The sequence below is a fragment of the Jaculus jaculus genome, chromosome 11 (genome assembly GCF_020740685.1).
Source record: "Jaculus jaculus isolate mJacJac1 chromosome 11, mJacJac1.mat.Y.cur, whole genome shotgun sequence".
Taxonomy (NCBI): Eukaryota; Metazoa; Chordata; class Mammalia; order Rodentia; family Dipodidae; genus Jaculus; species Jaculus jaculus.
Genome location: NC_059112.1, coordinates 95,154,409 through 95,181,396, shown reverse-complemented (window position 1 = coordinate 95,181,396; position 26,988 = coordinate 95,154,409). Strand labels below are relative to the sequence as shown.

At 41.6% G+C, this 26,988-nt stretch overlaps 2 protein-coding genes across 4 annotated transcripts in view; one reads left to right on the top strand and one right to left on the bottom strand.

Moving 5' to 3' along the window:
• LOC101606926 (centromere protein P) overlaps positions 1-26,988 on the top strand; it is a 227,992-nt gene that overhangs the window by 137,224 nt on the left and 63,780 nt on the right. The gene's annotated exons all lie outside the window — the stretch shown is intronic.
• Ecm2 (extracellular matrix protein 2) overlaps positions 1-26,988 on the bottom strand; it is a 67,367-nt gene that overhangs the window by 5,139 nt on the left and 35,240 nt on the right. For 2 of the 3 annotated variants that reach the window (XM_045130334.1, XM_004652297.2), the window contains exons 3-10: positions 19,664-19,973; positions 15,999-16,187; positions 13,584-14,138; positions 10,930-11,045; positions 9,418-9,553; positions 3,455-3,612; positions 2,124-2,263; positions 644-970 (exon numbers count right to left, since the gene is read on the bottom strand). In XM_045130334.1, the coding sequence (XP_044986269.1) occupies positions 644-970; positions 2,124-2,263; positions 3,455-3,612; positions 9,418-9,553; positions 10,930-11,045; positions 13,584-14,138; positions 15,999-16,187; positions 19,664-19,949 (1,907 nt within the window). In that variant the 5' untranslated portion in view covers positions 19,950-19,973. The remainder of the gene's footprint in view (positions 1-643; positions 971-2,123; positions 2,264-3,454; positions 3,613-9,417; positions 9,554-10,929; positions 11,046-13,583; positions 14,139-15,998; positions 16,188-19,663; positions 19,974-26,988) is intronic. The other variant, XM_004652298.2, reaches the window with a different exon arrangement.

Genomic DNA, 26,988 nt, shown 5'->3' with positions numbered 1-26,988 from the left:
TAAGTCACTCATGCTGTCTAGATGAGTTTGACGCATGAATCTAAACACATTGAAAGATGTGTCCCTCAAAGTGAAAGAGCCAAGTCTCAATAAATTTATTTGGAATTTGATCTTCATAAAAATCTAGACTCAGGCAGTTTTAATTTCAGCATACATTTAGATCCATGCTCTGCAGATCAGTTTCTTTATGTGTGGGAATAGTAGCATGTTGTTTTTATTGCTTTGAAGCCTTATTTGAACCTCTCTCCAAGGTTTTATGTGCTCTGTATTAGATAATAATGAGCTACTTAATAATAGTATAGAAATTTACAAACATGTGTGCAAATAAAAACTGGGGCTGAAGAGATGGCTTAGTGGTTAAGGTACTTGCCTGCAAAGCCAAAGGACTCAGGTTCAATTTCCCCCAGACCCATGTAAGCCAGATGCACAAGGTGGTTCATGTGTCTGGAGTGAGTTTGCAGCGGTTGAAGACCCTGGTGTGGTTGATGCACATCTTTAATCCCAGCACTTGAGAAGCTCAGATAGGAGGATCATGGTGAGTTTGAGGCCAGCTTGAGACTACATAGTGAATTTCAGATAATCCTGGGCTCTTAGAACAAGACCATACCTCAAAAATAAATAAATAAATAAAAGCAAAATTTACCGAATCTTATTGTTGTTTAGCCTCAGAAAATGTAGTGCTGTCATTTCTTGTATCCCAGGTGGTATGGATTTTAAGTCATTGTGATCTAGAAATAACTCTCTCAGAGAATGATACGCCCCGTAGAACGAGACTCGGTCCACACCGTCATCAGCAAGTCTGTTAAATGACAGGTACAAGTACTCCAGGCCTGGCTCCATATGGCCAAACACATAGCCAGGGATCCGTTCAATCTGGTTCCCCATGAGTACGAGGTGCAAAAGAGACTTGGGGAGGTATGAGGGAACGTGGTAGAGCTTGTTATAAGAGAGGTCAATCGAGTCGAGGTTTCTGCAGCAAAGACAAAGTGAACAGGGTGAGGGGCCTCAGAAGGGACTGGCCACCCTGAACTTTGACAAAGCTGGTTGCATTGGTCGGTCTTTCCACAGGGATCAATTGGCAGTGACGATGCTAAAAGTTTCATGTGTGCTACCTGGGGTCTAGCTGGCTCGTGTTCTCACGCGCATCAGCACCGGCCCTTGGCTGTGGGTGCATCTGAATCTAGAAGGGAAATCTCACTCCTTGAGGACTTTGAAATAGGGAGGCCCAAAGATGTCCCTGAAATGCTTCGAAGCTCACACTGTTGAATCAAATGAAACCCAGGAGCCCCTGGCTCTAACAAGGAAATTTCTTGATTTAGAGGTTGTTCTGTTTTTCTTATTTTGTATTTCCCTTGCATTTTTTCTTGTCACATTTTATTTGGTAATCTGGCACACCTGGGACATGAAGCAAGACAGAAGAATCTACAAGTATTTAATGGGCCAGAAAGGCCGGGGAATGTGGCGAGCTCCCTGCTTTGATTCAGGAGCTGCCTGAGTCTACTTCTGCCCGGCCCTTTGCACCCAATAGACTGTTCTGCTTACAAAGGGCTCTCTTTTGGCCCCAAAGGCTTCTCTTCATTTCTCCTTTTTGAGCTTATGGACAATCCCCATCCTGGGCTGGTTTTCTCGGGAGTGTGGTCCCTATGACACAACCCACCGTCTGTTGGACATGTTGCCAGAGCTTGCCTCAACTCCTCACTCGGCTAAGGACTGCAGTTGAAGCTGATAATTCTGTCTAGGAAGATGAATTCTACTTTTCACCTCAACTGTCAGCCAAGCCTTCTTTATTCTGTAAGACTTGTGATATACTTTAGACAAAAAGAAGGTGTGTGTGAAGTAGAAAGGCTTCTGCAGTCCGGTGTTTCCTCTTAATGATGAAGGAAAAGGACGCATACTGCTCCTCTGTATGCAAAAGACAAACTGAGGGAGGCAGAGCTAAGGCGGCATTTGACTGTTGTGGTCACACTTCAGTTCTCCCTAGCTTAGCATGTGGCAGTATTGATCCTAATGGTAGTTTCATAATATATGATTTGGGTTCTCAATAAAGTAGGCAAGTTTGGGGTAAAGAGAAATGGCTTAGTAAGAAAGGGTGCCAAGAAAGTTCAGTGGTGGCAGAGACTTACTCTTGATTTATCCAGGCTAGTGGAGCAATCCTACTTTCTTCTATTTTATTGTAACGGAGCACAATCATGTTGATCTTTCTGGTGTGATTGAAACAAATTTCATTTATTTCTTCAATTTGGTTATTTTCTAGGTATAATTCCTATAATTAAGAGAAAATGTCATTATTTTTTTTCCATTTTTGTCCAATGATACTCATGTTCACAGAGACTAAAAAATCTAATATGGACTGTTTTCATTAGTATTACCTAAAGTCTTTTACTGTTTTTTTCTTTTAACTTTTAAGATGTTAAGTTTTGTAACAAAATAAAAACACGATCTATCCTGTTTATAGAATTAAATGTGCTTAACTTTTTAGCCATAATTTCTTAAATGATTTAGTGTGCCATATAATTTTATCAATTCTCTCATTTAGCTTCAAAAATCAAGTAAGTAGAAATTATTATTGCTAGCCAGGCGTGGTGGTGTACTCATTGAATCCCAGCACTCAGAAGGCAGAGATAGGAGGATCACTGTGATTTCTAGCAGAATGCTCCTACAGTGTGGTAGGAACAATTTCAGACATGGAAACCTGGTTCTGGCTGGGTGTGGCACTACACATATAGCCTCTCCAGATCTGTGTGTTCCTAATTCAACAAGTGAGCATTGAACATTAGTACACTGAACATTAGTACACAGAACATTGTCCAGAGAGCACCCCCCTGCAGCAAGGAGACAGTATTCCTGGAAAGCACTAAGGCACTCTAAAAGGGACGAATCCAGATTGGGGCATTGGGCCTGGGAATAGTCACAGGACAGTGGCTGTAGGAACTGGTCAATGTGTAAGTATAATGCTTCTATGTCTACATTGTTAGTGTGAGGGTAGAATCTGATTTTACCTGGAACAAGGCAGTGGGAGAAGTAGAATTAACAGTTTGAGCTTGGTTTCAGTTGAATTTCATGGGATCATTTAAACTATCTTGGGAGTCAGGTTAACTTTGGGAAATTATGGTTTCTGTTAAATCCTCACTTCCTCTCCCTTACCAAGAGCATTCAGCAGTACCATTATTCATCTAATCAGGAGCATCTCCTGCTCAGATGTTAGCAAATTCTCTATGTAGTACCATAGTCTACTCTTTGGTATACATTATAATAGTCTTTTAAGATGTTTATTTTGTTATAGTATGTTGTCATTGTATATAATATATCTCAAACATTAGAAGAAGCTAGATGTGATGGAGCACGCCTACCATCCCAGCACTCATAGGTTGAGGCAGGAGGATTCTAAGTTCTAGACCAGCCTGGGCTACCTAATATGATCCTATCTCCGAAAACAAACCAAAGGTATCAGTACCTCAATAGAAGCTGGAAGGCCCTGTGGTATAATTCTGAATTTATTTTTTCCCAGACGCAGGTACGATAGGTTCTTCAAGGATTTGAATGCTAAAGGATTGACATTGATTTCACTGAGATTATTTCCTTCCAATTCTAAGGTGACCAAGTGATGTAAGCCTATAAAAATAAAATTATCAAAATGTTAAAATAATTGAAAACATGCCTAGCATGTTTGGGTTTGAGTCCCAAAACCACCAAAAAAAAAAAAAAAAAAGAGAGAGAGAGAAGAATTGGAGGGAAGAGGAGGAACGATGCATGATTTCTTTGCCTTTGTGTCCCCATGGGTCCTTTTCCTGAGTACTTATACATCCCAAGTGCATAATAACAAATTCAACCAGAACCAAAAAAAAAAAAAAAAAAAGCCATGTTTTGGAGAAATCTTTCAAGTTTTGAACGTTATAGATATGTATAAGGAACCGAAGCAAGAGGGGAGAGAGAGGAGAATGAAGGCAAGAGGAGTCACCATTAGAGGCCAGGCTGTCCAATCAGCGATTGGGAATTCAGGGAGGAAAGGAGCTAGAGCGCCGTGGAAGGTCACTGGAAGCATTTACAAGGAACTAGAGGAAGAACTGGCAACATAAGTGAGGTGTCAGTAAGTGGCCTCTCTCTCCAGGACACAGACGGAGCCCTCTTCCCCTAGCAAACCCTCGGTCTCTGAACAAGTCAGTGAGCAATAAAGTAGAGCCGTGAACTTCCGTTGTAGTTAATCATCCATTGCCACAGAATGCAGCCAAGTGGAAGGTTTTTGAAAGAAAATAAAAAAAAAATTCTCCACACATTCAGATTGGGCCGCCAAGGAAGGCCTTTATACAAATAAAGACTTTGTACAGTTCCTACTGGTTCCAGTTGTAGTATCATGCAGGTCAATTGGAAACTTCTTGGTGTGTTGGTGTAAAAAAAACACTCTACAATGTCATACCCAGGGGGCTTTAAGTCAGAGAATCAGGGCATGGTGAAGATTCCCAGAATAAAGATGTTTTCTTGTTCAACGCCTGTCATGGGCATTGCAACAAGTGCCTTGGGCAAGGCAGTTTGACTCTGTGCAGCAGCAAAGACAGTCAGGAGTAGAGCTGATAAGTGCTGGATGATTGTAAGAAAAGATACAGAACTGAATGGAATACAACTGGTAGGTTCTTAAGGATACAAATATTTACATAGAAATGGTATGTACAAGCCAGGCATGGTGGTACACACCTTTAATCCCAGCCAGCACTTGGGAGGATCACTGTGAGTTCAAGGCCACCCTGAGACTACATAGTGAATTCCAGATCAGCGTGGGCTAGCAAGACCCTACCTCAGGTCAGGGTTAAAAAAAAAAAAAAAGGAAGGAAAAAAGGACAAAGAGTAACAACAGGCTGGAAAGGTTTTTTAGCAGTTGAGGTGCTTGCCTGTGAAAGCTAAGGACCCAGGTTTGATTCTCCAGGACCCACATAAGCCAGATGCACAAAGTGACACATGTGTCTGGAGTTTGTTTGCAGTGGCTGGAGGCCCTGACATGCCCATTCATATCCCCCCCCTCTCAAATAAATGAATAAATAAAAAAATTTAAATAAAGAAAAGACGTGGTAGGAGCTACCAGGCAGAAATAGCCAGATGAGCACATGTAAGTAAAGGTCCATGAATGTGTACCTATTATGGGCCACATGCAGTGGAATTAATATTGCTCAGAGTGCTGTGACAAAAGCCGCCTAGAAAAGATTGATGGTGGTGTCTAGAAGCAGTCAAAGGTTGGCTGACTGAAAGTAGACAGGCTAGGTGGAAACTGGAATAAGTACTGTAATTTCCTTATATTATCTAATTTCCAAAATTAAGGATAACTGAATGAAGACTGGGCAGTTCCCTAGTACATGGGTACTAGATGTGTAGAAATGTAGAAATTATCTGCTGAGAAGTAGGGAATTGAAGTAGACCAGTGGTCATTGCATGGCGTCCTGAAAGAGAGAAGCGCATGTTTGTGATGCAGAGTGTCCCTTTGCTATTATTCTCCAGTGTGTACGTAGGAAGTAAGGAGAGGTAGAGAAAGCTTCTGTTGGGTCAGGGTCAGCGTTGAAAGATGTATTCATGAGCCGGAAATAAGTGAAGACTTGCTGGGGGTGACGTGCCATGGCCATGGTGGATGTGGTGGCGCATCAGTGTTTGTGGTGGTCCAGAGTGGGCACACTGATTGTGGTTTGGTTGTTCTGGTCACTAGTCATGACAAGAATGTTTCTGAGGCACATCCAGTTTCCCACTGACCCTCCCTCTACCTCTCACTGTTCCTCAGTGGTAGACCTTCCCTTTATCCTCAGCACACACTCGCACCTCACATGTGTGTGTGTCTATATGCACTCAGCTATCCTTAACCTGGATCACAGCTGACTCCCAGGCCTGCCTGCAGTTCCCGTAGCACCTGGAATTATCTCAACGCTTGGTGTCCTTCACATGCCATTTTTTCTCCCTCATCCCTACTCTGCAACTGTGATGTAAAAGGTCATTAGTGGGGAGTTATAGAGAGACTGGAGCGCAGTGGCTACTGATGGCTAAACTGGGGGCTTCAGGGCTGGAGAGATGGCTTAGCGGTTAAGCACTTGCCTGTGAAGCCTAAGGACCCCGGTTCGAGGCTCAGTTCCCCAGGTCCCACGTTAGCCAGATGCACAAGGGGGCACACGCGTCTGGAGTTCGTTTGCAGAGGCTGGAAGCCCTGGCGCGCCTATTCTCTCTCTCTCCCTCTATCTGTCTTTCTCTGTGTGTTTGTCGCTCTCAGATAAAAAAAATTAAAAAACAAAACAAAACCCCTGTCCTCAGGATAGAAAGAGCGCAAAAATCTGTAAAAAAAAAACTGGGGGCTTCACACAGGAAGGCCATGTCACAGTGCCGGGTGGAGCCATACTCATGCTCACTTCCCATCCATGGCAGCAGGACTTGTACCCCAAAGATCAGCACAGCAGAAGGGCCATGAACCCACCCCACCCTGGAGACATAGGGAGAAATCAGCAGAGTGTCTCTTCTAGGACCACGTGCATGAGGATGACGCCTTCCTGGGCTTGGAGCGTAGAGATAGGAGGACAGATGTGTCCTGGATACATACCAGCTCGCTGGAAATGCAGCAGTATTTGTGTGTGAGAGAGACAGTGTTCTGAGAAGCAGCTTCAGGAACATATGAGAAAACCTACAAAGTAAATTGATAGCCAGACATGGTGGCTCAAGCCTGTAATCTCAGCAGCTGGGAGGTTGAGGCAGGGGAATTGAAAGTTCCAGGCCATCCTGGATTATGTAGTAAGAACCTGCTTTAAAAAAAAAAAATGGGCTGGAGAGATGGCTTAGCGGTTAAGCGCTTGCCTGTGAAGCCTAACGACCCCGGTTTGAGGCTCGGTTCCCCAGGTCCCACGTTAGCCAGATGCACAAGGGGGCGCACGCGTCTGGAGTTCGTTTGCAGAGGCTGGAAGCCCTGGCGCGCCCATTCTCTCTCTCCCTCTATCTGTCTTTCTCTCTATGTCTGTCACTCTCAAATAAATAAAAATTTTTTTAAAAAAATGCTGGGCGTGGTGGCGCACGCCTTTAATCCCAGCACTTGGGAGGCAGAGGTAGGAGGATTGCCGAGAGTTCGAGGCCACCCTGAGACTACATAGTGAATTCCAGGTCAGCCTGTACCAGAGTGAGACCCTACCTCGAAAAAAAAAAAAAATTACTGGCTGTATAAACCATCGTTTTAATAGCAGAGCTAAAAATGTGAGCTCACATATAGTTCATAGTGCTTATTGGTACACCTTTTCTAAATTTTATGTTCCTTCCAGTTGAACAGAGCAGTTAGCAATTAAATTTTCCAATGTCTTTTCCATATGACAAAGCCCACCAAAATTTTTGCTTATTAATGATTTTCTTGTGTACCCTGAAATCCATTTGGAAACTGAGTATTTCCATAACTGTGTAATTCTCACATTTGGTAGTTTCATAACTACTGTTCTTTTCTCATCACCAGAAGTGTTCCTATAAAGTTTTGGGGGAGCTAATAGAAATAATTGCTATATTTCTCTAAATAGTCCTGTTTTTTTTTTCTTTTTTACCATCTACGTAATAATTATGTTTTAATTCAAGTTAACAGGGAGAATTGAACACTATACCTCAAGAGCAACCCTAGTTGACTAGGAAAATGAAAAATTTAGGCAGTTTTGTCTTTAAGGAAGCTCACAATCTCATCTAAGGTGTCGGCTAGAATCTGTGAAAAGTGAAATGTGGTAAGGCCTCTTCAGTGCCGTCACAGTATGATGACTTCAGCTACTTAGTACAGTCTAGAAACAAGAACAAGAGAAACACGTTCCCTTAAGGTTTAAGCATAGCGCCCTGAATCAAGCCATCACAACGCCAGGCTGTGGTGAACATGAGACGTGAGAATAGCCGGATCCTGGCCCGCACCCTCTCAGGAACAGAACTGCCAAGGCTACTGCCCCGAGGTTCGCTGCCGCCACTGTGCACCATCCCCTCAAGCTCAGCTGATTCCTACTAACTTACACATAATTTCCTTATGCTTGGACTGAGGTTCTAGCACATGGAGAGTTAAGTAGCCATGTATATGGACCCAGCACAAGGCATAGGAGGTGTGAGGAAAGGGATCTGATCACCAGACCACCAAAAACCAACCGAAAAAAATACCAATACAGAGCACATGTCACTCTGTGAGTTAGTGCAGCTCCTCGGATATTATGGTTGAGTAAGAGTTACTGTGCTGAATGGTGAACATCTGGAATCATTAAAGTTTTATTTATATGTAGATAACAGGCAGCTTAAGGGCAGTGGGCTGCTTGCATCACTTAAGCTTTGCCAGTAAATAATTTTTACCAACTTAAATAGAAAATTGACCAAAATTTTTCTAGGTATGCATTTAGTCATACTATAAATCAATTTCCATAGGATAAGAGAAGAAAGGTGATAAGGAAATGTTATTAAAAACAAATGTTAGGGCCAGATGTGCCTATAATCCCAGCACTCAAGAGGCAAAGGTGGGAGGATTGCTGTGAGTTCAAGGTCACCCTGAGACTACAATAGTGAATTCCATGTCAGCTTGGCCTAGAATGAGACCCTACCTCAAAAAGAAAGAAAGAAAGAAAGAAGGAAAGAGAAAGAAACAGGAAGGAAGGAAGGGCTAGAGACATGGCTCAGGTTTGTTAAAGGTGCTTGCTTAAAAAGCCTGATAGGGGGCATGGAGGGCTGGGGAAATGGCTTAGCAGTTAAGACGTTAGCCTGTGAAGCCTAAGGACCCCAGTTTAATTCCCCAGGACCCACATAAGCCAAGTACACAAAGGGGTACGTGCATCTGGAGTTCATCTGTGATGGCTGAAGTCCCTGGCATGCCCATTCTCTTTCTCTCCACCTCTTCCTCTCTTTCTCTCAAATAATTAAATAATTAATAGAAAAATGAAAAAAGCCTGACGGCTCAGATTTGATTCTGTAGTACTTTCATAATGCCAGATACACAAAGTGGTGTGTGAATCTGGTGTTCATTTATAATGGTGGAAAGCTCTAGTGTAGCCATCCTCTTCCTCTCTTCTTTCTCTCCCTAATAAATATTTTTATATTGCATTTTTATTTATTTGAGAAAGAGAAAGAGGCAGGGAGAGCATGGGCATGCCACTAGCCACTGCAAACAAACTCCAGATGTTTGTGCCAACTTATACATCTGGCTTACATGGGTCCTTTGGCTTTGCAGGCAAGCACCTGAACCACTAAGATGTCTCTCCAGCCAATAAATAATTTCTTAAAAAATGTTAAATACCTGCTGGGTGTGGTGGCGTGCACTTTTAAGCCCAGCACTTGGGAGGCAGAGGTAGGAGGATCACCATGAGCTCGAGGCCACCCTGAGACTACATAGTGAATTCCAGGTCAGCCTGAGCTAGAGTAAGACCCTACCTCAAAAAAAAAAAAAAAAAAAAAAAAAAAGTTAAATACCTGATAAACTTTCTTCATCGATAGCCTGAAGATTGTTTTCATTGATTTTAAGTTCTTCTAATGTAGATGGTAATTCTGAAGGAATCTGTACCAGACTATTTCCATCCATATTCAGACGCATTAACTTCTTCAGGAACTTAAAGAACAAATCTCAAAATACCATTTTATCTGTTCACAGCTATATCACCATATATCTCATATATACAATAGCATAGTTTATGATCTTGAGATCTTTGCCTTCATTGAAATAAGCAAGAAATTACATTAAATCATTCAGTAATTCACATCTGTCATGGATGTTAACAATATAGACCATGATTTTAATATTGTAACTTTTGTAAAGTTTAGTTTCCTATTTAAGCTAAAAAAAAAAAAAGGTTTATAAAATAGCAGTATTTACTGTGGAAAAGGTTCAAAACAAAATGTTATAAATGTCATAGGCTCTTCCTATACAGCACTGAAACTGCTGACCGTGGGAAAGTACATTTTGAAGTTGTGTGCTCATTGTCCAAACTTAAGCCTGTACCCCCAAAAGTGGAGAACTGAAGTCAAGTGGGTTTAACTGAAGCCACATGCAAAGATTATTTTCCTCAAAAATTGCATTCAGATTTCAACATGACAGAGAACCCCCAAACAATCCCCCCAAATATATATATATATGTAATATGCTATGACATTTTTTCTGTCAATAAAAATTATAGGAAATATGTGACCCTCTGATGCCAAATGATGTCACTCAGAAGGCTGGATAGTGTGCAGCAGACACCTCTCATAAGCCTGCCCAAACTCCAAAAAACCAGGAATGAAGACTATAAGAGGCCAGTGATTTCTCTAAGGGAGGATGTAGGGCCCGGAAGACTGTTCAAAGAACCAAAGTTGAACCTACTAAGATGTAACGTGTTTTACTTATGGCTGTTAAAGCACATCATTTACATATTTTTACTTACACACATAAGCCTTTCTTTTATTTTTGTTTCCCTAAATTCCTTAACCTTTGAGTCTTTTCTTTCTAAAAGAAAATCAAAAACTTGGGCTGGGGATTGAAAGATGGCTTAGCAATTAAGGCATTTGCCTGCAAAGCCTAACAACCTGGGTTCATTTCCATAGTATCCCCATAAAGCCAGGTGCACAAAGTAGTGCATGCACCTGGAGTTCATTTGCAGAGGCTGGAGGCCCCGGCACATCCATTATCTCTGTGTCTTTCTACTCTATTTCTGTTTGCAAATAAAAAGATTTTTTTAAAAAAATCAATCTTTAGTCAAATCTGTTTCCTTCAAAGATTTGTACTGCCTCCTGTCTTTCGCTCCTCCTCCCTAGTCCCACACTAATTTCCATAGTCTTCCAGAGAAAACCTGAATGAAGTGAATATTGGAAAGGAGACCCTCTTAATGTAAAAGAAAACTAACAGAAGGAACTTTTCTGCTTTTTCTCCCTTCCCCACCTCCAACCAGGGCCAATACAAGTCTTAGTGAATCCATTTATAGATTATTACATTCCAATCAGAGTGATTACCTTGAATGCATTTGGACCGATGCCTGAAGAAGTGATATTGTTTCTGCTCAGATCAAGCCTTTCCAAATTTGGTAGTCCATTAAATGCTTCATCTGGAATGGAGCTGATGGAATTACCTAGAACATGCAGCATATTCATATCAGGCACATGTCTACATACATATATGATGGTATGCATGTGTGTGTGCATGAATGTGAAGAGAGAGTGTCACCTGGAGGGGAAAGCAATATCAGAAAAAAGACAGTGTGCTAGGCATGGTGGTGCACACCTTTAATCCCAGCACTTGGGAGGCAGAGGTAGGAGGATTACAGTGAGTTCAAGGCCACCCTGAGACTACATAGTGAATTCCAGGTCAGCCTGGGCTAGAGTGAGACCCTATCTTGGAAAAACCAAAGGAAAGAAAGGAAGGAAAAAGGACAGCAGATTTATAAGCATCTGTATATTTGGAACTGTAACAGGATTGAAATAAGACAATAAAATAGTCAGAATTGTCTCTTGGTCAGGTCCTCATGTTTCAGGTGAAGCTGCATAAAACAGAATTGCCTGCTAGGCAGTGCTAGTAGCATTTTGCGTCTACAACAAAGGTATGTTTTCTACAAGGTTAGACAGAAACTTATTTTAGTTTATCATTATTTTGCTATTCTGCAATCATTTCCTTGGACTTGGAAACATGCTTTTCATATCTAAAAATTGCAAGCATGTCACTTACTGCCTCTGGACATGTTTTCTTCTCCATATAAGAAACTCAGAAGATTCTATCCCAGACACTCTCATCATATCTGATATACTTTTCTGCCTTCAACCAACATGGTTCCATTTTATGGGCTTTTGTTTTGACATTTGGTTAAGTACAATAGTCACTTCTTACAAACCCAGAAAACAAGCTAACCAGAAATAACATATACAATCAGGAAAAGATATAATAGCTTTCTTGTAAAATGAATACTCTGTAGCCCAGTATGGGCTAGTCATCCATCCTTAAGACTTTAGACTTCCACTAATTGGATTTTCTTAGGGCACAGCTTACCACATAGACCACAGGAGGAAAATGCCTTACCAGGCATATGAGAATTCCTTAGGTCATTCTTAAGTGGATGGAAGAGTGTGTGTGTGCGTGTGTGTGTGTGTGTGTGTGTGTGTGTGTGTGTGTGTAAAATCATATGAGAGAAATATGATTCTTGGCTTTTCTAAATCTGGCTTATTTTGCTAAACATTATGGTTTCTAGCTCCATCCATTGTCCTACAAATGACATAATTTTGTTCTTCTTTATGACTAAATAAAACTCTATTGTGTATATACCACATTTTCTTTAGCTTTTGCTGAGCACCTGGGTGAACTCATAACTTGGCTATTGCCAACAGTGACACAATGAATATGGGTTTAAGGTTAAAAAAAAAAAGAGAAATTTCTAGTGCATTTGAGATTGGAAGCCTCCTGTACAGATGTCTGTCCATACAATAACATTGGACCCATCCAGCTCTTTTTTTTACCTCTTTTTTTTTTTTTTTTTTTTTTTTTTGGTTTTTCGAGGTAGAGTCTCACTCTATCCCAGGCTGACCTGGAATTCATTATGGAATCTCAGGGTAGCCTTGAACTTGCAGTGATTCTCCTTCCTCTGCCTCCCAGTGCTGGGATTAAAGGCGTGCGACACCATGCCCAGCTTCCCCTTACCTCTTTATTCTCAGGACCACCCCCGCACGTCCCCACCGGCTTGCCCCTCATTCACAGTCCTGATATTCCAGCATAACTAGTAGCCTCAGAGCAGCCACCTTGGAATACTGTTGGGCAGGGCAGTTTTGTTTTTTTTTTAATATTTTTTATTTATTTATTTGAAAGCAACAGACACAGAGAGAAAGACAGATAGAGGGAGAGAGAGAATGGGCGCGCCAGGGCTTCCAGCCTCTGCAAACGAACTCCAGACGCGTGCGCCCCCTTGTGCATCTGGCTAACGTGGGACCTGGGGAACCGAGCCTCGAACCGGGGTCCTTAGGCTTCACAGGCAAGCGCTTAACCGCTAAGCCATCTCTCCAGCCCAGCAGGGCAGTTTCTTAATAGTAAAGTATGAACATTTATGGCAGCTTTGGACATAACCACCTAAAACCCACAGGTCCTCCAGCTGACTGGTCTATATATCCAATAGGACCCTATTCAGCAAGAAAGAAGAATGAACTGATATCCAAAACAAAATGGGTGATTTTCAAACGCATTGCAACCCCCAACTGAATGGCTATGCGGTATGTAATTTTATTTAGAGACATTCTGGAAAGGCAAAGCTGTAAGAGCAGAAAGCTGTGGAAGCCAAGAATTAGAGGAGATGGAGATGGAGGGATTTGGAGGAGCCATAGAAACTCTTCATCTTCATTGTGGTGCTGGTTGTATTTGTAAAACCTCAAAGAACTGTACACTGAAAATAAGTTTTCCCATATACAAAGTGGACCCCAGAAAAACTTTTTAAAAATGTTCCATGGGAAATCACCACTTGGCTTAGAGGTTGGTGTATGCCTAAGTGAGCCACCCTTCAGTGCACGACTGTCTCAGTTCATGTGCGTGAAGATGATAAAGACTTTGGGATTAAAATAATATCCACCGAACATTAAGAATGTCCCCACTTTTATTTAAAACACAAGATGAAGCAGAAGACACCGTCTCTTACCGTGCAGCTCCAGGCTTGTTATGTCTGGTGCTGTCATGGGCGGGATCTGGGTGAGGGCCGCGTGAATGCAGCTAATGGTCCTGTAGGACAGAGAACAGCCCCCGGGCATGCGTGGCATGCCTCTTGGTGGGGCAGGGATGGGGATCCGAGAAGGCACTCGGAAGACATCTCCTCTTACAGCATCTTCTTCCTCGTCCTCCTTCTCATCATCATCACCTTCTCCCTCCTCATCTTCATCCTCCTCCTCTTCCTCCTTCCTGGGGTTTGGCAGTTGATGTGCTGACCTCTCCTTTCCGTCAGACCTCAGCTTTCTTTCTGGTCCATTGCCCACCTTGCTGGCATCTGGTCCTGGCATCTCTTCCCTGTGCTCCATGTCTTTAATTTCTTCATTGTCCTCAGGTTCAGTGGCTCCTCTTCTGAATACTTGGTCCATTCCCACCTGAGGAGGTGGCATTTCCTTATGAAGTAAACTGGTAGGCTCTCTTTGTTCTGAAGAATCACCAGAAAATTCAGTTCTATCATTTAATGTGATATCACTAAGTAGAGAATAGGAGACTAATGGCCACACAGGATGAAGCAGCAGGGACAAGTTGATGATGTTAATGAAAAGACAAAAACCACATTGAAAATGAGGTTAGTCAATATTATTCCCTCCATATATTCGAATTCCATGTGAAATGTATCTTGAGGTTTTTTTTCCGCAAGAGGTTTTATTCATAACTTCCTCTTTTGTAAGATCTGCTATAGATATATGATTTTTTGTGTCTATGGGCCTTAACACTAATTTTTGTATTAAATAGCAATACTTACTTTTCCTAGGCTATAATTCTGCTCTGTGACTAAAGAGGGAATAATATTGTCACACAGTGCAAATGGAAAGCGGTCCTATTGTGAGACTGGTAACATCAGAAATGATACCTTTATAATAGATACTGTTCTGTGTGTCTCTGGCAGAAAGTAGGGAAGATGTGGCAAAGGTCTAGATTTAGCCTCGCCTCTTGAATGAGGAGATTCAAAGAGCAATGAGTTCACAGTGCATGGGTTTTCTAATAAAATTTATAAATGCACCCAATCAGTCATCTCTTTTTCATTTAGTACTGTGTACACACTAGACCCAAAAGGTACTTAAACATATAATTGAAAAAACATATTGATATATTAAACATATACTTGAAGAAATTGTTTGTGATATCCATTCAGTATATATTATAAAGTCTGGGTTTTTAAAAATATTTTTAGCAAAGCATGCAGAAGAAGAATAGGAAAAAATTAGTAAAAGGAAACAAAAGTTAACATATGGAAACATTTAAAATTCTTCCTGTATAGCTAAGTTTATTTATCCAAAATAATTACAACATTTCCAGACTATTTCAAGACCTTTGAAAAATGAGAATTTCTGAATCCTTTCTATAAGCCTTGCATTTTACTCCAAGGAGTCAGTTTCAGTAAACATTTGTGTTTTCTAACATTCTTTTTTCAAAAATGCAAAGCTTTAATGAAGTGACGATGACGTAAAATATAATTTCTAAGGATTCTAAAGTTCTCCCTGGCAAACTTGTAGATGCCCACTCTCTGACAACGCTTGTGTGTGGGATCAAGCAAAAGAAAATGTCCCTAAACTTATATATCAAATGATTTAACAAACGTTTATTTTCATGAGTCACTGGGCTAAGCTTTTCTTCCAAGAAGCCTGGGCCTACCTCCCAAAGACGCCTCGGTCTGGTATGAACCTTGTTAGAGAAGGTTTCATTGAGCACCCACTGAAATTTACACTGTGTCAAAAGTGCCGCCTGAGAAAAACACGTTCCAGGCCACACCTGTGTTTCCCCGGGATTATGAAGACGACCTTGCAGTTCTTGAGCTGCCCTGGGTAGGTGGAAATAGTCAGTAGGATAGGAGCCTTGTTCGCTGCAGTTTGTTACCATGACAATGATTACTTTGCTCGTGGTAAGATGGACTAAGTGAGACCATGCATGCTGTGGCCTAGGCAGGGCCCTTAACTCATTAACAAGTCAGGTCGATGGTAGACATTCCAACACTGTATCTCTTAAAGCCAAAAGTCACAGATGGACTAGTGTGTGGTCCAAACTTCATCTGAGAGAGCTGGGACTATAAGGTAGGGTCTCACTCTAGTCCAGGCTGACCTGGAATTGACTATGTAGTCTCAAGAGTGACCTCGAACTCATGGGGAGGGATCCTCCTACCTCTGTCTCCCAAGTGCTGGGATTAAAGGCATGCACCACCACACCAGACTTCTCAGATATTTCTATACTTAAAAGCATTGTACCCTATTTTAAGTGCCCTGATCACCAAATTTACCGTAATTTATCCCTTAGTGCAATGATAAAATAAAAACAAGCAGACGTTAAAAACTAAGTCACACATGATGACTTTGTGTCAGCTCAGGGTCTGTACCAGTAGCAGCGCAGACTGGGCAGCATTCTCCTTCCGGCTTCACGGTGTGAGGGCACGTCACGGGGTGACACACAGCTTCATCGCAAAGCACTCTCCCGTTTGAGCAGAGGCAGGTGGTACAGGGCTCAGGAGACCAGACGGCTTTGTTGTACATAGTCATGCCCTTTACTAAGCAGTGTCCCTTCTTTCCTAGAGGAGAACAGTTGGACAGATTTAAATGTCTTAGGAGAGAGCAGCATCTGTGATTGTAAACAAATGCAATGGGAAGTTAAGCTGATATATAGAGTTCTGTGTGCATCTGTGCACAGGTCAGGTCAGTGTCCTACAGATGTAAGCCGCCTCTGAAATGCCTTTCCTCGCTTCTCCTCGGCTCGTCTCATAAGGTGCTAAGAGACCTCATGGTCATCTAACTGAATTGCAGTCCATCTTGTATCCGACATGAGAGGCTAAGTTCTAGAACAGAGCAAACCACCCGCAAATCTCATTCAGCCCAGTGGCCAGTGTGGACATGCTGGGGCTTGACTGGTTATAGTCACTGCCATAGGCAGCAGGCTTCATCAAGCAGACCGCACAGATTGCCATAGTGCTAAGGACACAAAGCTGCTAGTCATAATTGAGTTATAAAAATAATTGGTTTTAGCCAGACGTGGTGGCTCATGTCTTTAATCCCAGCACTTGGGATGCAGAAGTGGGAGAATCCCCATGAGTTCGAGGCCGCCCTGAGACTACATAGTGAGTTCCAGGTCAGCCTGGGCTAGAGTGAGACCCTATTTCAAAAAAAAAAAAAAAAAAACAAGCAAACAAAAAAACCCTGGTTTTATGGACCAAAGTAAATTGTTTAGCTCCGCCTAAATTCAGAAGGATCATACCACTTCACACATACTACATATGTAAAAATAACTGTGGAAAAGTTTATCATACCTCCTTTGTGCTTTCTCATACAACCCTGTAGTTACATATTTCGGGCACATGTATGTGTGTAGGTATGGTGTGCGTGCTTGTTTGTATATGTGTGGGTGCACATGCATGTGAAGGTGCTCATGAACATGTATGCGTCTGGAGGCCGGAAGCCAATGCCAGTGTCGTCGGTCACTCTCCACTCCTGTTTGTTGAGATCAAGTCTCTCACTGAACCGAGACATCACTGATTTGATGAGACAAACCCTGAGGATCTGCTTGTTTCCACCTCCCCAGCACCCCAATGTCACCTCATCTGGCGTTTTTATGTGAGTGCTGGGTATCCAAACTCATGTCCTTATGTTTGCATGACACTGTGCCATCTTCCCAGCCCTGAATTTATACATTTTTTAAATACTGTATTTATTTATTTGAGAGAGAGGAAGAGGCAGAAAGAGAGAATGGGCATGCCAGGGCCTCCAGCCACTGCAAACAAACTCCAGATGCATGCACCCCTTGTGCATCTGGCTTATGGTGGTCGTGGGGAACCGAACCGTGCTCCTTAGGCTTCACAGGCAAATGCCTTAACCATAGAGCCATTTCCTCAGCCCCAAAATTTATACATTTTAAAAAGAAATGTAAATTTAAATAATGCACTATGTCCCAGCTACTCAGGTAGCTGAGGCAGAGGATTGTGGGAGTCCAAGAGTTTGAGGCCAGCTTGGACAACGTAGAAAATCTGCTATCTCAAAAAAAAAAAAAAAAAAAAAATTAAGGGCTGGAGTGATTGCTTAGTGGTTAAGGTGCTTGCCTGCAAAGCCTGAGACCCAGGTTGCATTTCCCAGGGCCCATGTAAACCAGATGCACATGGTGGCACATGCATCTGGAGTTCATTTGCAGTGACTAGATACCCTAGCATGCCCATATTCATTCTCTTTCTCCTTCTCTCCCTCCCTCCCTCTCTCTCTCCCCACTCAAATAAATAAAAATAAAAATATATTTTGAAAATTAATTTAAAATTTTTAAATATGTCAAATTACATTATACATGCCACTTTTTAGCCTTTTTTTTTTTTTTTTTTTTTTGAGGCAAGCCCAACAAATTACCTTTTTTATGTGTGTGTGTGTGAGAAAGAGAATTGACCTGCCAGGGCCTTCAACCACTGCAATCAAACTCCAGACACAGGCACCCCCTTGTGTGCATGTGCACCCTTGCATGCTTGCATCACTGTGCGTCTGGCTTATGTGGGACCTTGAGAGTCGAACATGAGTCTTTAGGCTTCGCAGGCAAGTGCCTTAACTGCTAAGCCCTCTCTCCAGCCCTGGCCTTTTAATTTTCTTTTACAGCATGGATATCTTTTTACTTAATTGAGGAAACTGGCTTGATTATTCCTCAGCTTACACAGATTGTTACACTTACCTTTTTAGTTTATTTTTCTGCTCTTTTCCCATGCATGTTATGAATGTGGCCTAATTTGCCTACTTTCATGATACTTGTATATTATTTCTGTTAAGTTCATGAAAAGATAATTTTTATTTAATGGTAACTGTGCTATACTTATTTTTTCTTCCAAACTTAGAAAAATGTGGATCATTAAATACTGGCTTTAAAAAATAACTACTTGAAGGCTGGAGAGGTGGCTCAGCAGTTAAGGCACTTGCCTGCAAAGCCTCTAATGACCTGGGTTCAGTTCCCCAGTGTAACCCACATAAGCCACATGCACAAAGTGCTGCATTCATCTGGAGTTCATTTGCAGTGGCTAGAGACCCTGGCCCACCCATACACACAGTCTCAGTCTCTCTCCATCCAATCTCAGTCAATCAATCTCTCTCTCTCTCCCTCTCTCTCTCTCGTGTGTGTGTGTGTGTGAGTATGTGTGTGTGTGTGTATGTATGCAATGTGTTTATACACACACATATATAACCCCCTTGCAAATAAAGTATTTTTTAAAAACCTACTTGAGGTCTTTGGTAGAGTTTCTTGTTTTATTACCCTGTAAAAAGTCAGTAGTAGACTGGAGAGATGGCTCAGTGAGTAGTTAAATTCACTTTCTTATAAAACCTGCCAACTTAGGTTCAGATCTCCTGCACCCATTTAAAAGTTGACTAGAGCACAACCATACGCATACACACACAAACTAATTAATTAAATGATTTTTTAAAGTCAGTAATTTGGTCTGTGTAAAATGCATTCAGTGGATTTCACTCCAGTTTGGGTTAAAAATATTTAAGTAGTCCTATGCTTGCATGGTCACCTGAATAATTTATTTTTTTATAGCTGCTATAAATAAAAAGGCATTTTACAAATTTATACATCTGTGATCTGCATTATGAATGTGACCATTTAAAGTCAATGCATAATAAGTATACTCAAAAGAAATAAACCAAAATAATAACTATTATTTGGGGCTTTTTTTGAGGTAGGTCGGCTGACCCAGAACCCACTCTGTAGCCCTAGGCTGGCCTCAAACTCATACAGATTCTCTTTCCTCAGTCTCCTGAGTTCGCGGATTAAAGGCGTGCCCCATCACACCTGGCTGAAAATAGTAACTATGATTTTATAGGGAGGAAGTAAGTAATTCTTACTTGCAATAACTTTTTATAAGTATGTGCCTTAAATGATTTTTAAAATTATTTTAAGTTGTATATTTGTAGATCAAAAGATAGCATCAAAACTTGGATTTTTCTTGGGAGATCTAACTTTACGGAGATTGTCTTTATTTATCCTTCCCCTGCCCAATCCTTTCTTTCCCTTACAATATTCTCTTACCTGGTAACACATTGTAATTTGATTCTACTCCACGAAAACTTAGAAAGGATTCAAAGTTTTCCTCCACACTGTAATCAGAATTCATGATGGGTAACCTTGCTATCGGTGTGACAGTTGTTTGCAGAGTTCGAAGTTGTTGGTTTGATGTGTGATTGGGGGAGGAATTTTTCCTCAGTCTTCTATGATGTATCTTTCTTCTTTGCTTCCTGGGAGTTTTTTCATTTTGTCCAAAATCAGCTTGAAAAATGATCAGCAGGATAAAACAAAACAAAACTGAAAATTTCATGTTTGTTTGTTTGCCAACCAATCTCTAAAATGAAACAAGAGTTCAGAGTTAGTGGCGACGAAATTTTACTTCTGAAAGTTGACTAATAACTTCCTGTAAGGAATCTGAGTGGTAACACCAATATGATATATGGGCCATATTTTACAGTATTCCTGCCAAATCACTGTTTGGAGTTTTTCTATCAGAGTCAAAGTACTTTGCATATCTTTATCCTAGACCAGGTTTGAGCAAAATTTTTCTATAAAGGGCAAGATAGCAAATAATCTTGGGCTTCATAAATATTTTTCTCTGTTGTAAACTACTTAGCTCTGTGATTGTACTATGAAATCAACCATAGACATTATGCAAATGAGTGATGTGACCGTATTCCAATAAAATGCCTATTGTAGTAAAAGGCAGTAAGTTGGACATGGCCCCTGACCTGCCATCAGTTAACCTCTCTCTGGGGTCCTGGCAACTCATGCTAACCCTAACCCTGCTCCCATGCCCCTTCAGTTATTTCAGTCACCAGCTTTATGATTTTCTTTGCTGGGGAGAGGGCACTGTCCATATGAAAGAAGCAGTGAAAGAATGAGTGATGAGGAAGTGAGACACTGGACAAGTAGCTCTTCATCAGCTGGTCTAGGGGACAATGTAGAGCCGTGTAGGCATCATGATCAGACAAACTGTCATGGCCCCCGTAGAACTGGTCCTGTAAACAGAAAAGCGAAACCTCTACGGGGGATCACCTAGCCACGCTATCCTGGCCTGAAGCCTGTCCTGCCAGGCCAGGCTGGCACTGTTTCCACTGCCTCTGAAGTCAGCAGCTGGGTCAACTTTTCTTAGTGCTCCCCTCCCTCTCACCCCGGCCTGCCAGCCCACCCGCCCTTCTGTGGTCCTCTGCTCAGGTTCCCTCATCGTCAGTGTTCCCCCAGGTGAAGAGTTCCCACACAAAGTACATCTTCTAGCTTTAAAGAAAAAACTTACTGAACTGGCAGCTTTCCGTATGATCACTGCCATTTATGAAGTTTACAGCTTAGCTTCATGCTTATTAGTGAGATACAACATTTTCTTCTGAAGGTCAGGAATAAAGACATCTATGTGTGCCCCAACTGCTCAGCATTCTGCTAGACTTTCTAGCCAATGTAGTACTATGGAGCAAAAGATAAAGTGAAGCTAGGCATGGCAGCATACTCCTTTAATCCTAGAGCTCAGGAGAGTAAAGTAGGGGGGGTCGCTGTGAGTTTGAGGCCCACCTGAGACCACATAGTGACTTTCAGGCCAGCCTAGTCTAGAGAGAGACCTTACCTCAAAGAAAAAGGGGGGAGGAAATAATATGCACCTAGAGTAAAAATGCCAGTTTATGATCTCTAAAAATGGACTTTTAGCCAGGTGTGGTGGTGCACTCCTTGAATCCCAGCACTCGGGAGGCAGAGGTAGAAGCACTGCCATGAGTTCAAGGCCACCCTGAGACTACAGAGTGAATTCCAAGTCAGCCTGGGTTGAGTGAGACCATACCTCAAAAAACAAAAACAAAAACAAAACTAGATTTTTAATGAGAAACAATAAATATTTCTAATAGACCTAAATATATTTGTCTTTCTATAAAACTAAAAACTAGAAATTTAATTCTTAACAATTATGAACCAGTCTTTTGTGGAAAATGCATCTGGATTAGAAAGGAAGAAGTGCAACTGGCTCTATTCACTATGTCTTGGTCATCGTAGAAAAAAGCTCATATTGGACTGGAGAAATGGCTTAGCCATTAAGGCACTTGCCTGCAAAGCCAAATACCCAGGTTCAATTCCCCAGGGCCCACAAAAGCCAGATGCACAAGGTGGTGCATGCGGCTGGAGTTCATTTGCAATGGCTAGAGGCCCTGGCACACTAATTTTCTCTATCTGCCCCCGCCTCTCTCAACTAAATAAACAAAATTTTAAAAATATATTTTCTAAAAAATAAGAAAGCTCCTATAACTCCTAGAGTAAGGTTTCAGGATACAAGAACAATCAATAAAAATCAAGGGATGGAGAGATGGCTTAGTGGTTAAGACACTTGCTGGCAAAACCAAAGGACCTCGGTTCAATTCCCCAGGACCCACATAAACCAGCTGCACAAGGTGACACAAGTGTCTGGAGTTCGTTTAGGCCCTGACGTGCCTATTCTTTGTCTCTCTCTCTCTGCCTCTCCCTCTCTCAAATAAAAAAAAATTTAAAAATTTAAAAGTAAAAATCAAGATTATTTTCTGTTAACAACAGCAGAAATAAAAGCTAAAATATGCTATCATTTATAATAGCTTTAAAATGTGAATTACTAAAGAATATATCTGGCTGGGAAGACGGCTTAGCGGTTAAGCACTTGCCTGTGAAGCCTAAGGACCCTGGTTCGAGGCTCGACTCCCCAGGACCCACGTTAGCCAGATGCACAAGGGGGTGCACGCGTCTGGAGTTCATTTGCAGTGGCTGGAGGCCCTGGCGCACCCATTCTCTCTCTCTATGTCTCTCTGCCCCTTTCTCTCTCTGTCTGTCGCTCTCAAATAAATAAACCAAAAAATTTTAAAAAAAGAATATATCTTACAGAGGATGGTCAAAATGTCTACCCTAAAAACTCAAAAATGTCACTAAATGTCATTAGACCTCTGTAAGTGGAAATATTTACCATATGCAGTTGATGCACTGACTCAGTGTTGTTAGATTCTCAACTCTCCCCCACGTTTATCTATAGATTTGTCACAAAGCCAGTGAATTTGACCAGGCTGTTTTGATAAAAATTCTCAAACTGAGTCAGGCATGATGGCACACATTTGTAATCCAGGTATTCAGGAGGCCAAAGCAGGAGGATTTCCAGTTGAAGCCATCCTCAGCAAGTTGAGGTCCTGTCTCAACATAACATTTACAAAGGGCTAGAGGTGTATCTCAGTGTGGTAGTGTTTGTAAAGCAGACCTAACACCCTGGGTTAGTCCTCAGCTCCATAAAAAATACAAAATGTTAGGGCCGGGCGTGGTGGCACACACCCAGCACTCAGGAGACAGAGGTGGGAGGGTCACCTTGAGTTTGAGACCACCCTGAGACTACATCGTGAATTCCAGGTTGGCCTGGGCTAGAGTGAGAGCCTACCTTGATAAACAAAAAAAAAGTCAAAAGAATAAAAATATTTCTTGAGAGTTTCTCTGTGACATAGCCACCCTCATTTGTTTTATATATCATGCATGCTTATATATAACCACCCAGCAGAATTCAGGAGACATGCAAAATCCAAAAAAATAGTTCACATATCCACAGGTTTACCAACTCAGTGTAGAGCCGTGCTTCTCCACTGTGGCCAAACATTTAGCAGTGGAAACACTTTAACAGTCATAGTTGGGAGGGGCTTACAGGTATCTTAGATCAAAAGGCCAAAAATGTTACCAAGCATCTTAGGGTACACAGTCTGCCATGACAAAGAGCAAACTGTCCACAATACCAAGAGTGCTAAGGGTGAGGAACCAGGATTTAGAAAACTAGGATTGCAGTCACTGCAAACACATGTTGCTATAGGCAGAACAGTGGATTATATATATATATATATATATAGAACTGGATGGAGTCTCTCAGTGTTGACTTAACAAAAGGAAACATGGAGAATAAATTCTTTCCATATGGTAACCTCCTGCCTAACGTTTTCTCCGAACTCCAGACCATCTTTTCATTTGATCTGTTTCCAAGACTCACACATAAATGTGTTGGAGAGCGGTGAAGCCGGCACGTTGTCTTCCATCATGACTGTTTGGGGGATGTAGGACTATTTGCGTCATTGTCCACATTGCGCATTGTGGGAATAGACAGCGGGGAAGAAGTGTGGGAATATTTCTTTTTTTTTTTAGCTTATTCTGTCTTTATTAGTCATCATTAATCACTAATCAGTACACACAGAATATTTCTTACAAATAACTCTTCTGACAATATTGCTATGAGATTCTTTTTCTGCTAAGTCCCCACTTGCCCTGAAGTTCATTTTATTTTTATTTATTTATTTACTTATTTGGCAGAAAGAAAGACGGGGAGAGAGAACGGATGTACCAGGTCCTGCAGCCACTGCAAATGAACTCCAGATACTTGCACCCCCTTGTGCGTCTGGCTTATGTGGGTCCTGGGGAATTGAACCTGGGTCCTTTGGCTTTGCAGGCAAATGCCTTAACCACAAAGCAATCTCTCCAGCCCCTGTAGTTCACTTTAAAACCATGTAATCCAATCATCTAAAGCAATGTGACCAAGTTTCCTCTGTCTTGGTGCATCTTTGGCTTGAACAGGACAGATGGTAATATTGACAGGCAATGTTCAGAGATGCTGACTGATCATATGCCGAGCTCTTTGCCCAGTTTCCTTGGCCTGGTTAGACTCTGAGCCCAAATGTGTGCATGTGTGAGACATGCTCACTGCAGCTTAAGACAATGTAGTCAGTAAGGAATCGCCCACCGAGCCACCACAGATCTGTCGAACACAGTAGTGGGCTCTTAGTATCATTAGCTTACAAACAGAGGTTCGTAACAGTGTTCTGGATCAGCAGGGTCCCAACAGTACATATTCCTAAATCTTTGCCTTTACTAAATTAATTAAGGATATCTAAAGTCAAATTAAGGACTATCCAAAGTCAAAGTTCCTTGCCTCTTGTTTATGTGATGTTCAACTTGTTCACATATTCCTTTTTTAAATTTTTTTTTGTTTATTTTTATTTATTTGAGAGCAACAGACAGAGAGAAAGAGGCAGAGACAGAGAGAGAATGGGCGCGCCAGGACCTCCAGCCACTGTAAAAAAACTCCAGACATGTGCGCCCCCTTGTGCATCTGGCTAATGTGGGTCCTGGGGAATCGAGCCTCGAACCGGGGTCCTTAGGCTTCATAGGCAAGCGCTTAACCACTAAGCCGTCTCTCCAGCCCTTTTTTTGACCATTCAACAAAAATACCAATGTGTGACTGTGAGAGGAAGCTACAACTATAAAACATCAAGGGAGCATCATGGCAGAAACAATGGGTTCACCCCTGGTTTAAACAACTCCTAAGGTCAGTTTCCGCCCCTCATGTTCTACTGTCGTAAGCAGCTAGCCCACTTTTGAGTAAATGACCCCCAAGGGTTAGCTTCCTATCCTTCAGGCTCTGCTCCTAGAACCAGCTTGTCTACTCTTGGGTAAATGACGTCAGGGTTTACTTTCTGTAATTCCAGGGCTGTGCCCCCGAATTGGGCAATTCATGTACCTCACGTCGTCTAAATTCTGTTTATGTCCCTCCTTTCAGTGGGTTGGAATTTTTGTTGTTGTTTTCTTTTCCTTTTTCTTTTTAATTTTCATTTTCATTACTAGAGGTTGAACCTAGGATCCCCTGCATGCTGGACAGTCACTTTTCCACTCAGCTAGATCCCCAGGCTTTTTCTTTTTCTTTTTAAACTTTGAGACAGTCTCACTAAGTTAACCAGCTGGCCTCAAATTTGCTCTCCTCTTGTCCCAAGGCATATGCCATTGGTTTATTTTATTTGTTATATTCCTGTTGTTTTCCAGTGACCCGGTTGCTCCCTAGCAGTCTATATGAGTAAAAATGATGCTTCACTGTAGAGACTGAACTTCTCACTTACATCATCTGCTCTTCCACAAACAGGAAATTCTTCAGCTCCTCAGGGCTTCACTATGTTCACACAGCAGTGTAGAAAAGTTCTTCCTTTGGCTGAACTTGTCCACATAATAGCCCATAAGAGATTTAAAGATAAAAACCACATCCAGAGTCTCCTCTTGAATTCTTGATTATTTACCAATGCTTTTAAAAATATATTTGCATTTATGAAAACAATACCAATTTTTAAAGACCAAAATGATACACAAGTGTGTAAGGCTGGAAAGACAAGTTGTCTTAACACAAATTCATTAATTTATTACAAATGAAGCATTTGCAAGCAAGGGCTAGAGAGTAAATCATTGGGCTTGGCAGGCCCATGTTACAGCTGCTTAACTGTGTTCTAATGGCCCCAGAATCATCTTCAACATCATGAAAACTGGCTGGGCGTGGTCTCACATGCCTTTAATCCCAACACTCGGGAAGCAGAGATAGGAGGATCGCGCCCACTCTGGGACTACATAGTGAATTCCAGGTCAGCCTGAGCTAGAGTGAGACCCTACCTTGAAAAACCAAAAACAAAAAACATAAAAGAAAAAGAAAAGAAAATGGGTGGCTTACAGTCTTCTGATGGCTCTTCATTTAGCAAACAGAATTTGGTCTGTGGGCCACAGTTTTCTAATTCTATGTGCTTTTCAAGACATTTTCTAAACATACACATACATGTATTTAAGCATAAATGGGGGGGCTTGAGAGATGGCTTAGTGGTTAAGCCTGCAAAGCCAAAGGACCCAGGTTTGATTCCCCAGAACCCATGTAAGCCAGATGCACAAAGTGGCATGTGTGTCTGGAATTTGAAGTGGCTAGAGGCTCCAACGTACTCATTTTCCCTCCCTCCCTCCCTCTCTCTGCCTTTTTCCCTCTCTCTCAAATAAATAAAAGCAAAATGTTTGGGCTAGAGGAATGGCTTAGTTGTTAAGGCACTTGTCTGCAAAGCCAAAGGACCGTGGTTCAATTCTCCAGTACCCATGTAAGCCAAATCATGCACAAGGAGGCATATGCATGGGGAGCTTGTTTGCAGCTGCTGGAGGCCCTGGGGCAACCATATTCTCTCTCTCTCTCATCTTTCATTCTCTATAATAAATAAATAAAGGAAATGCTTTCTCTCAAATAAAATTAAATATATAAAATTTTAAAATAAAATAAATATTAAAAAGGAATGCTTTATATGTTATGGCACAACCTATTTCATTTCCACTAAGCAATAAATTTTAGCATGTATGTCAACGCATATACATCTACCTGTACAGTTCATTGACATCTACTTTATAAGTTAATAAATTATGATTTCTTTTTTTCATATTTTATTTACTTGTTCATTGGAAAGACAGTGAGAGAGAGAAAGGCAGGCAGAGAAAAAGAATGAGCACACTTCAGCCACTTCAAACAACCTTTAGAACTGCATGTCTACCACCTTGTA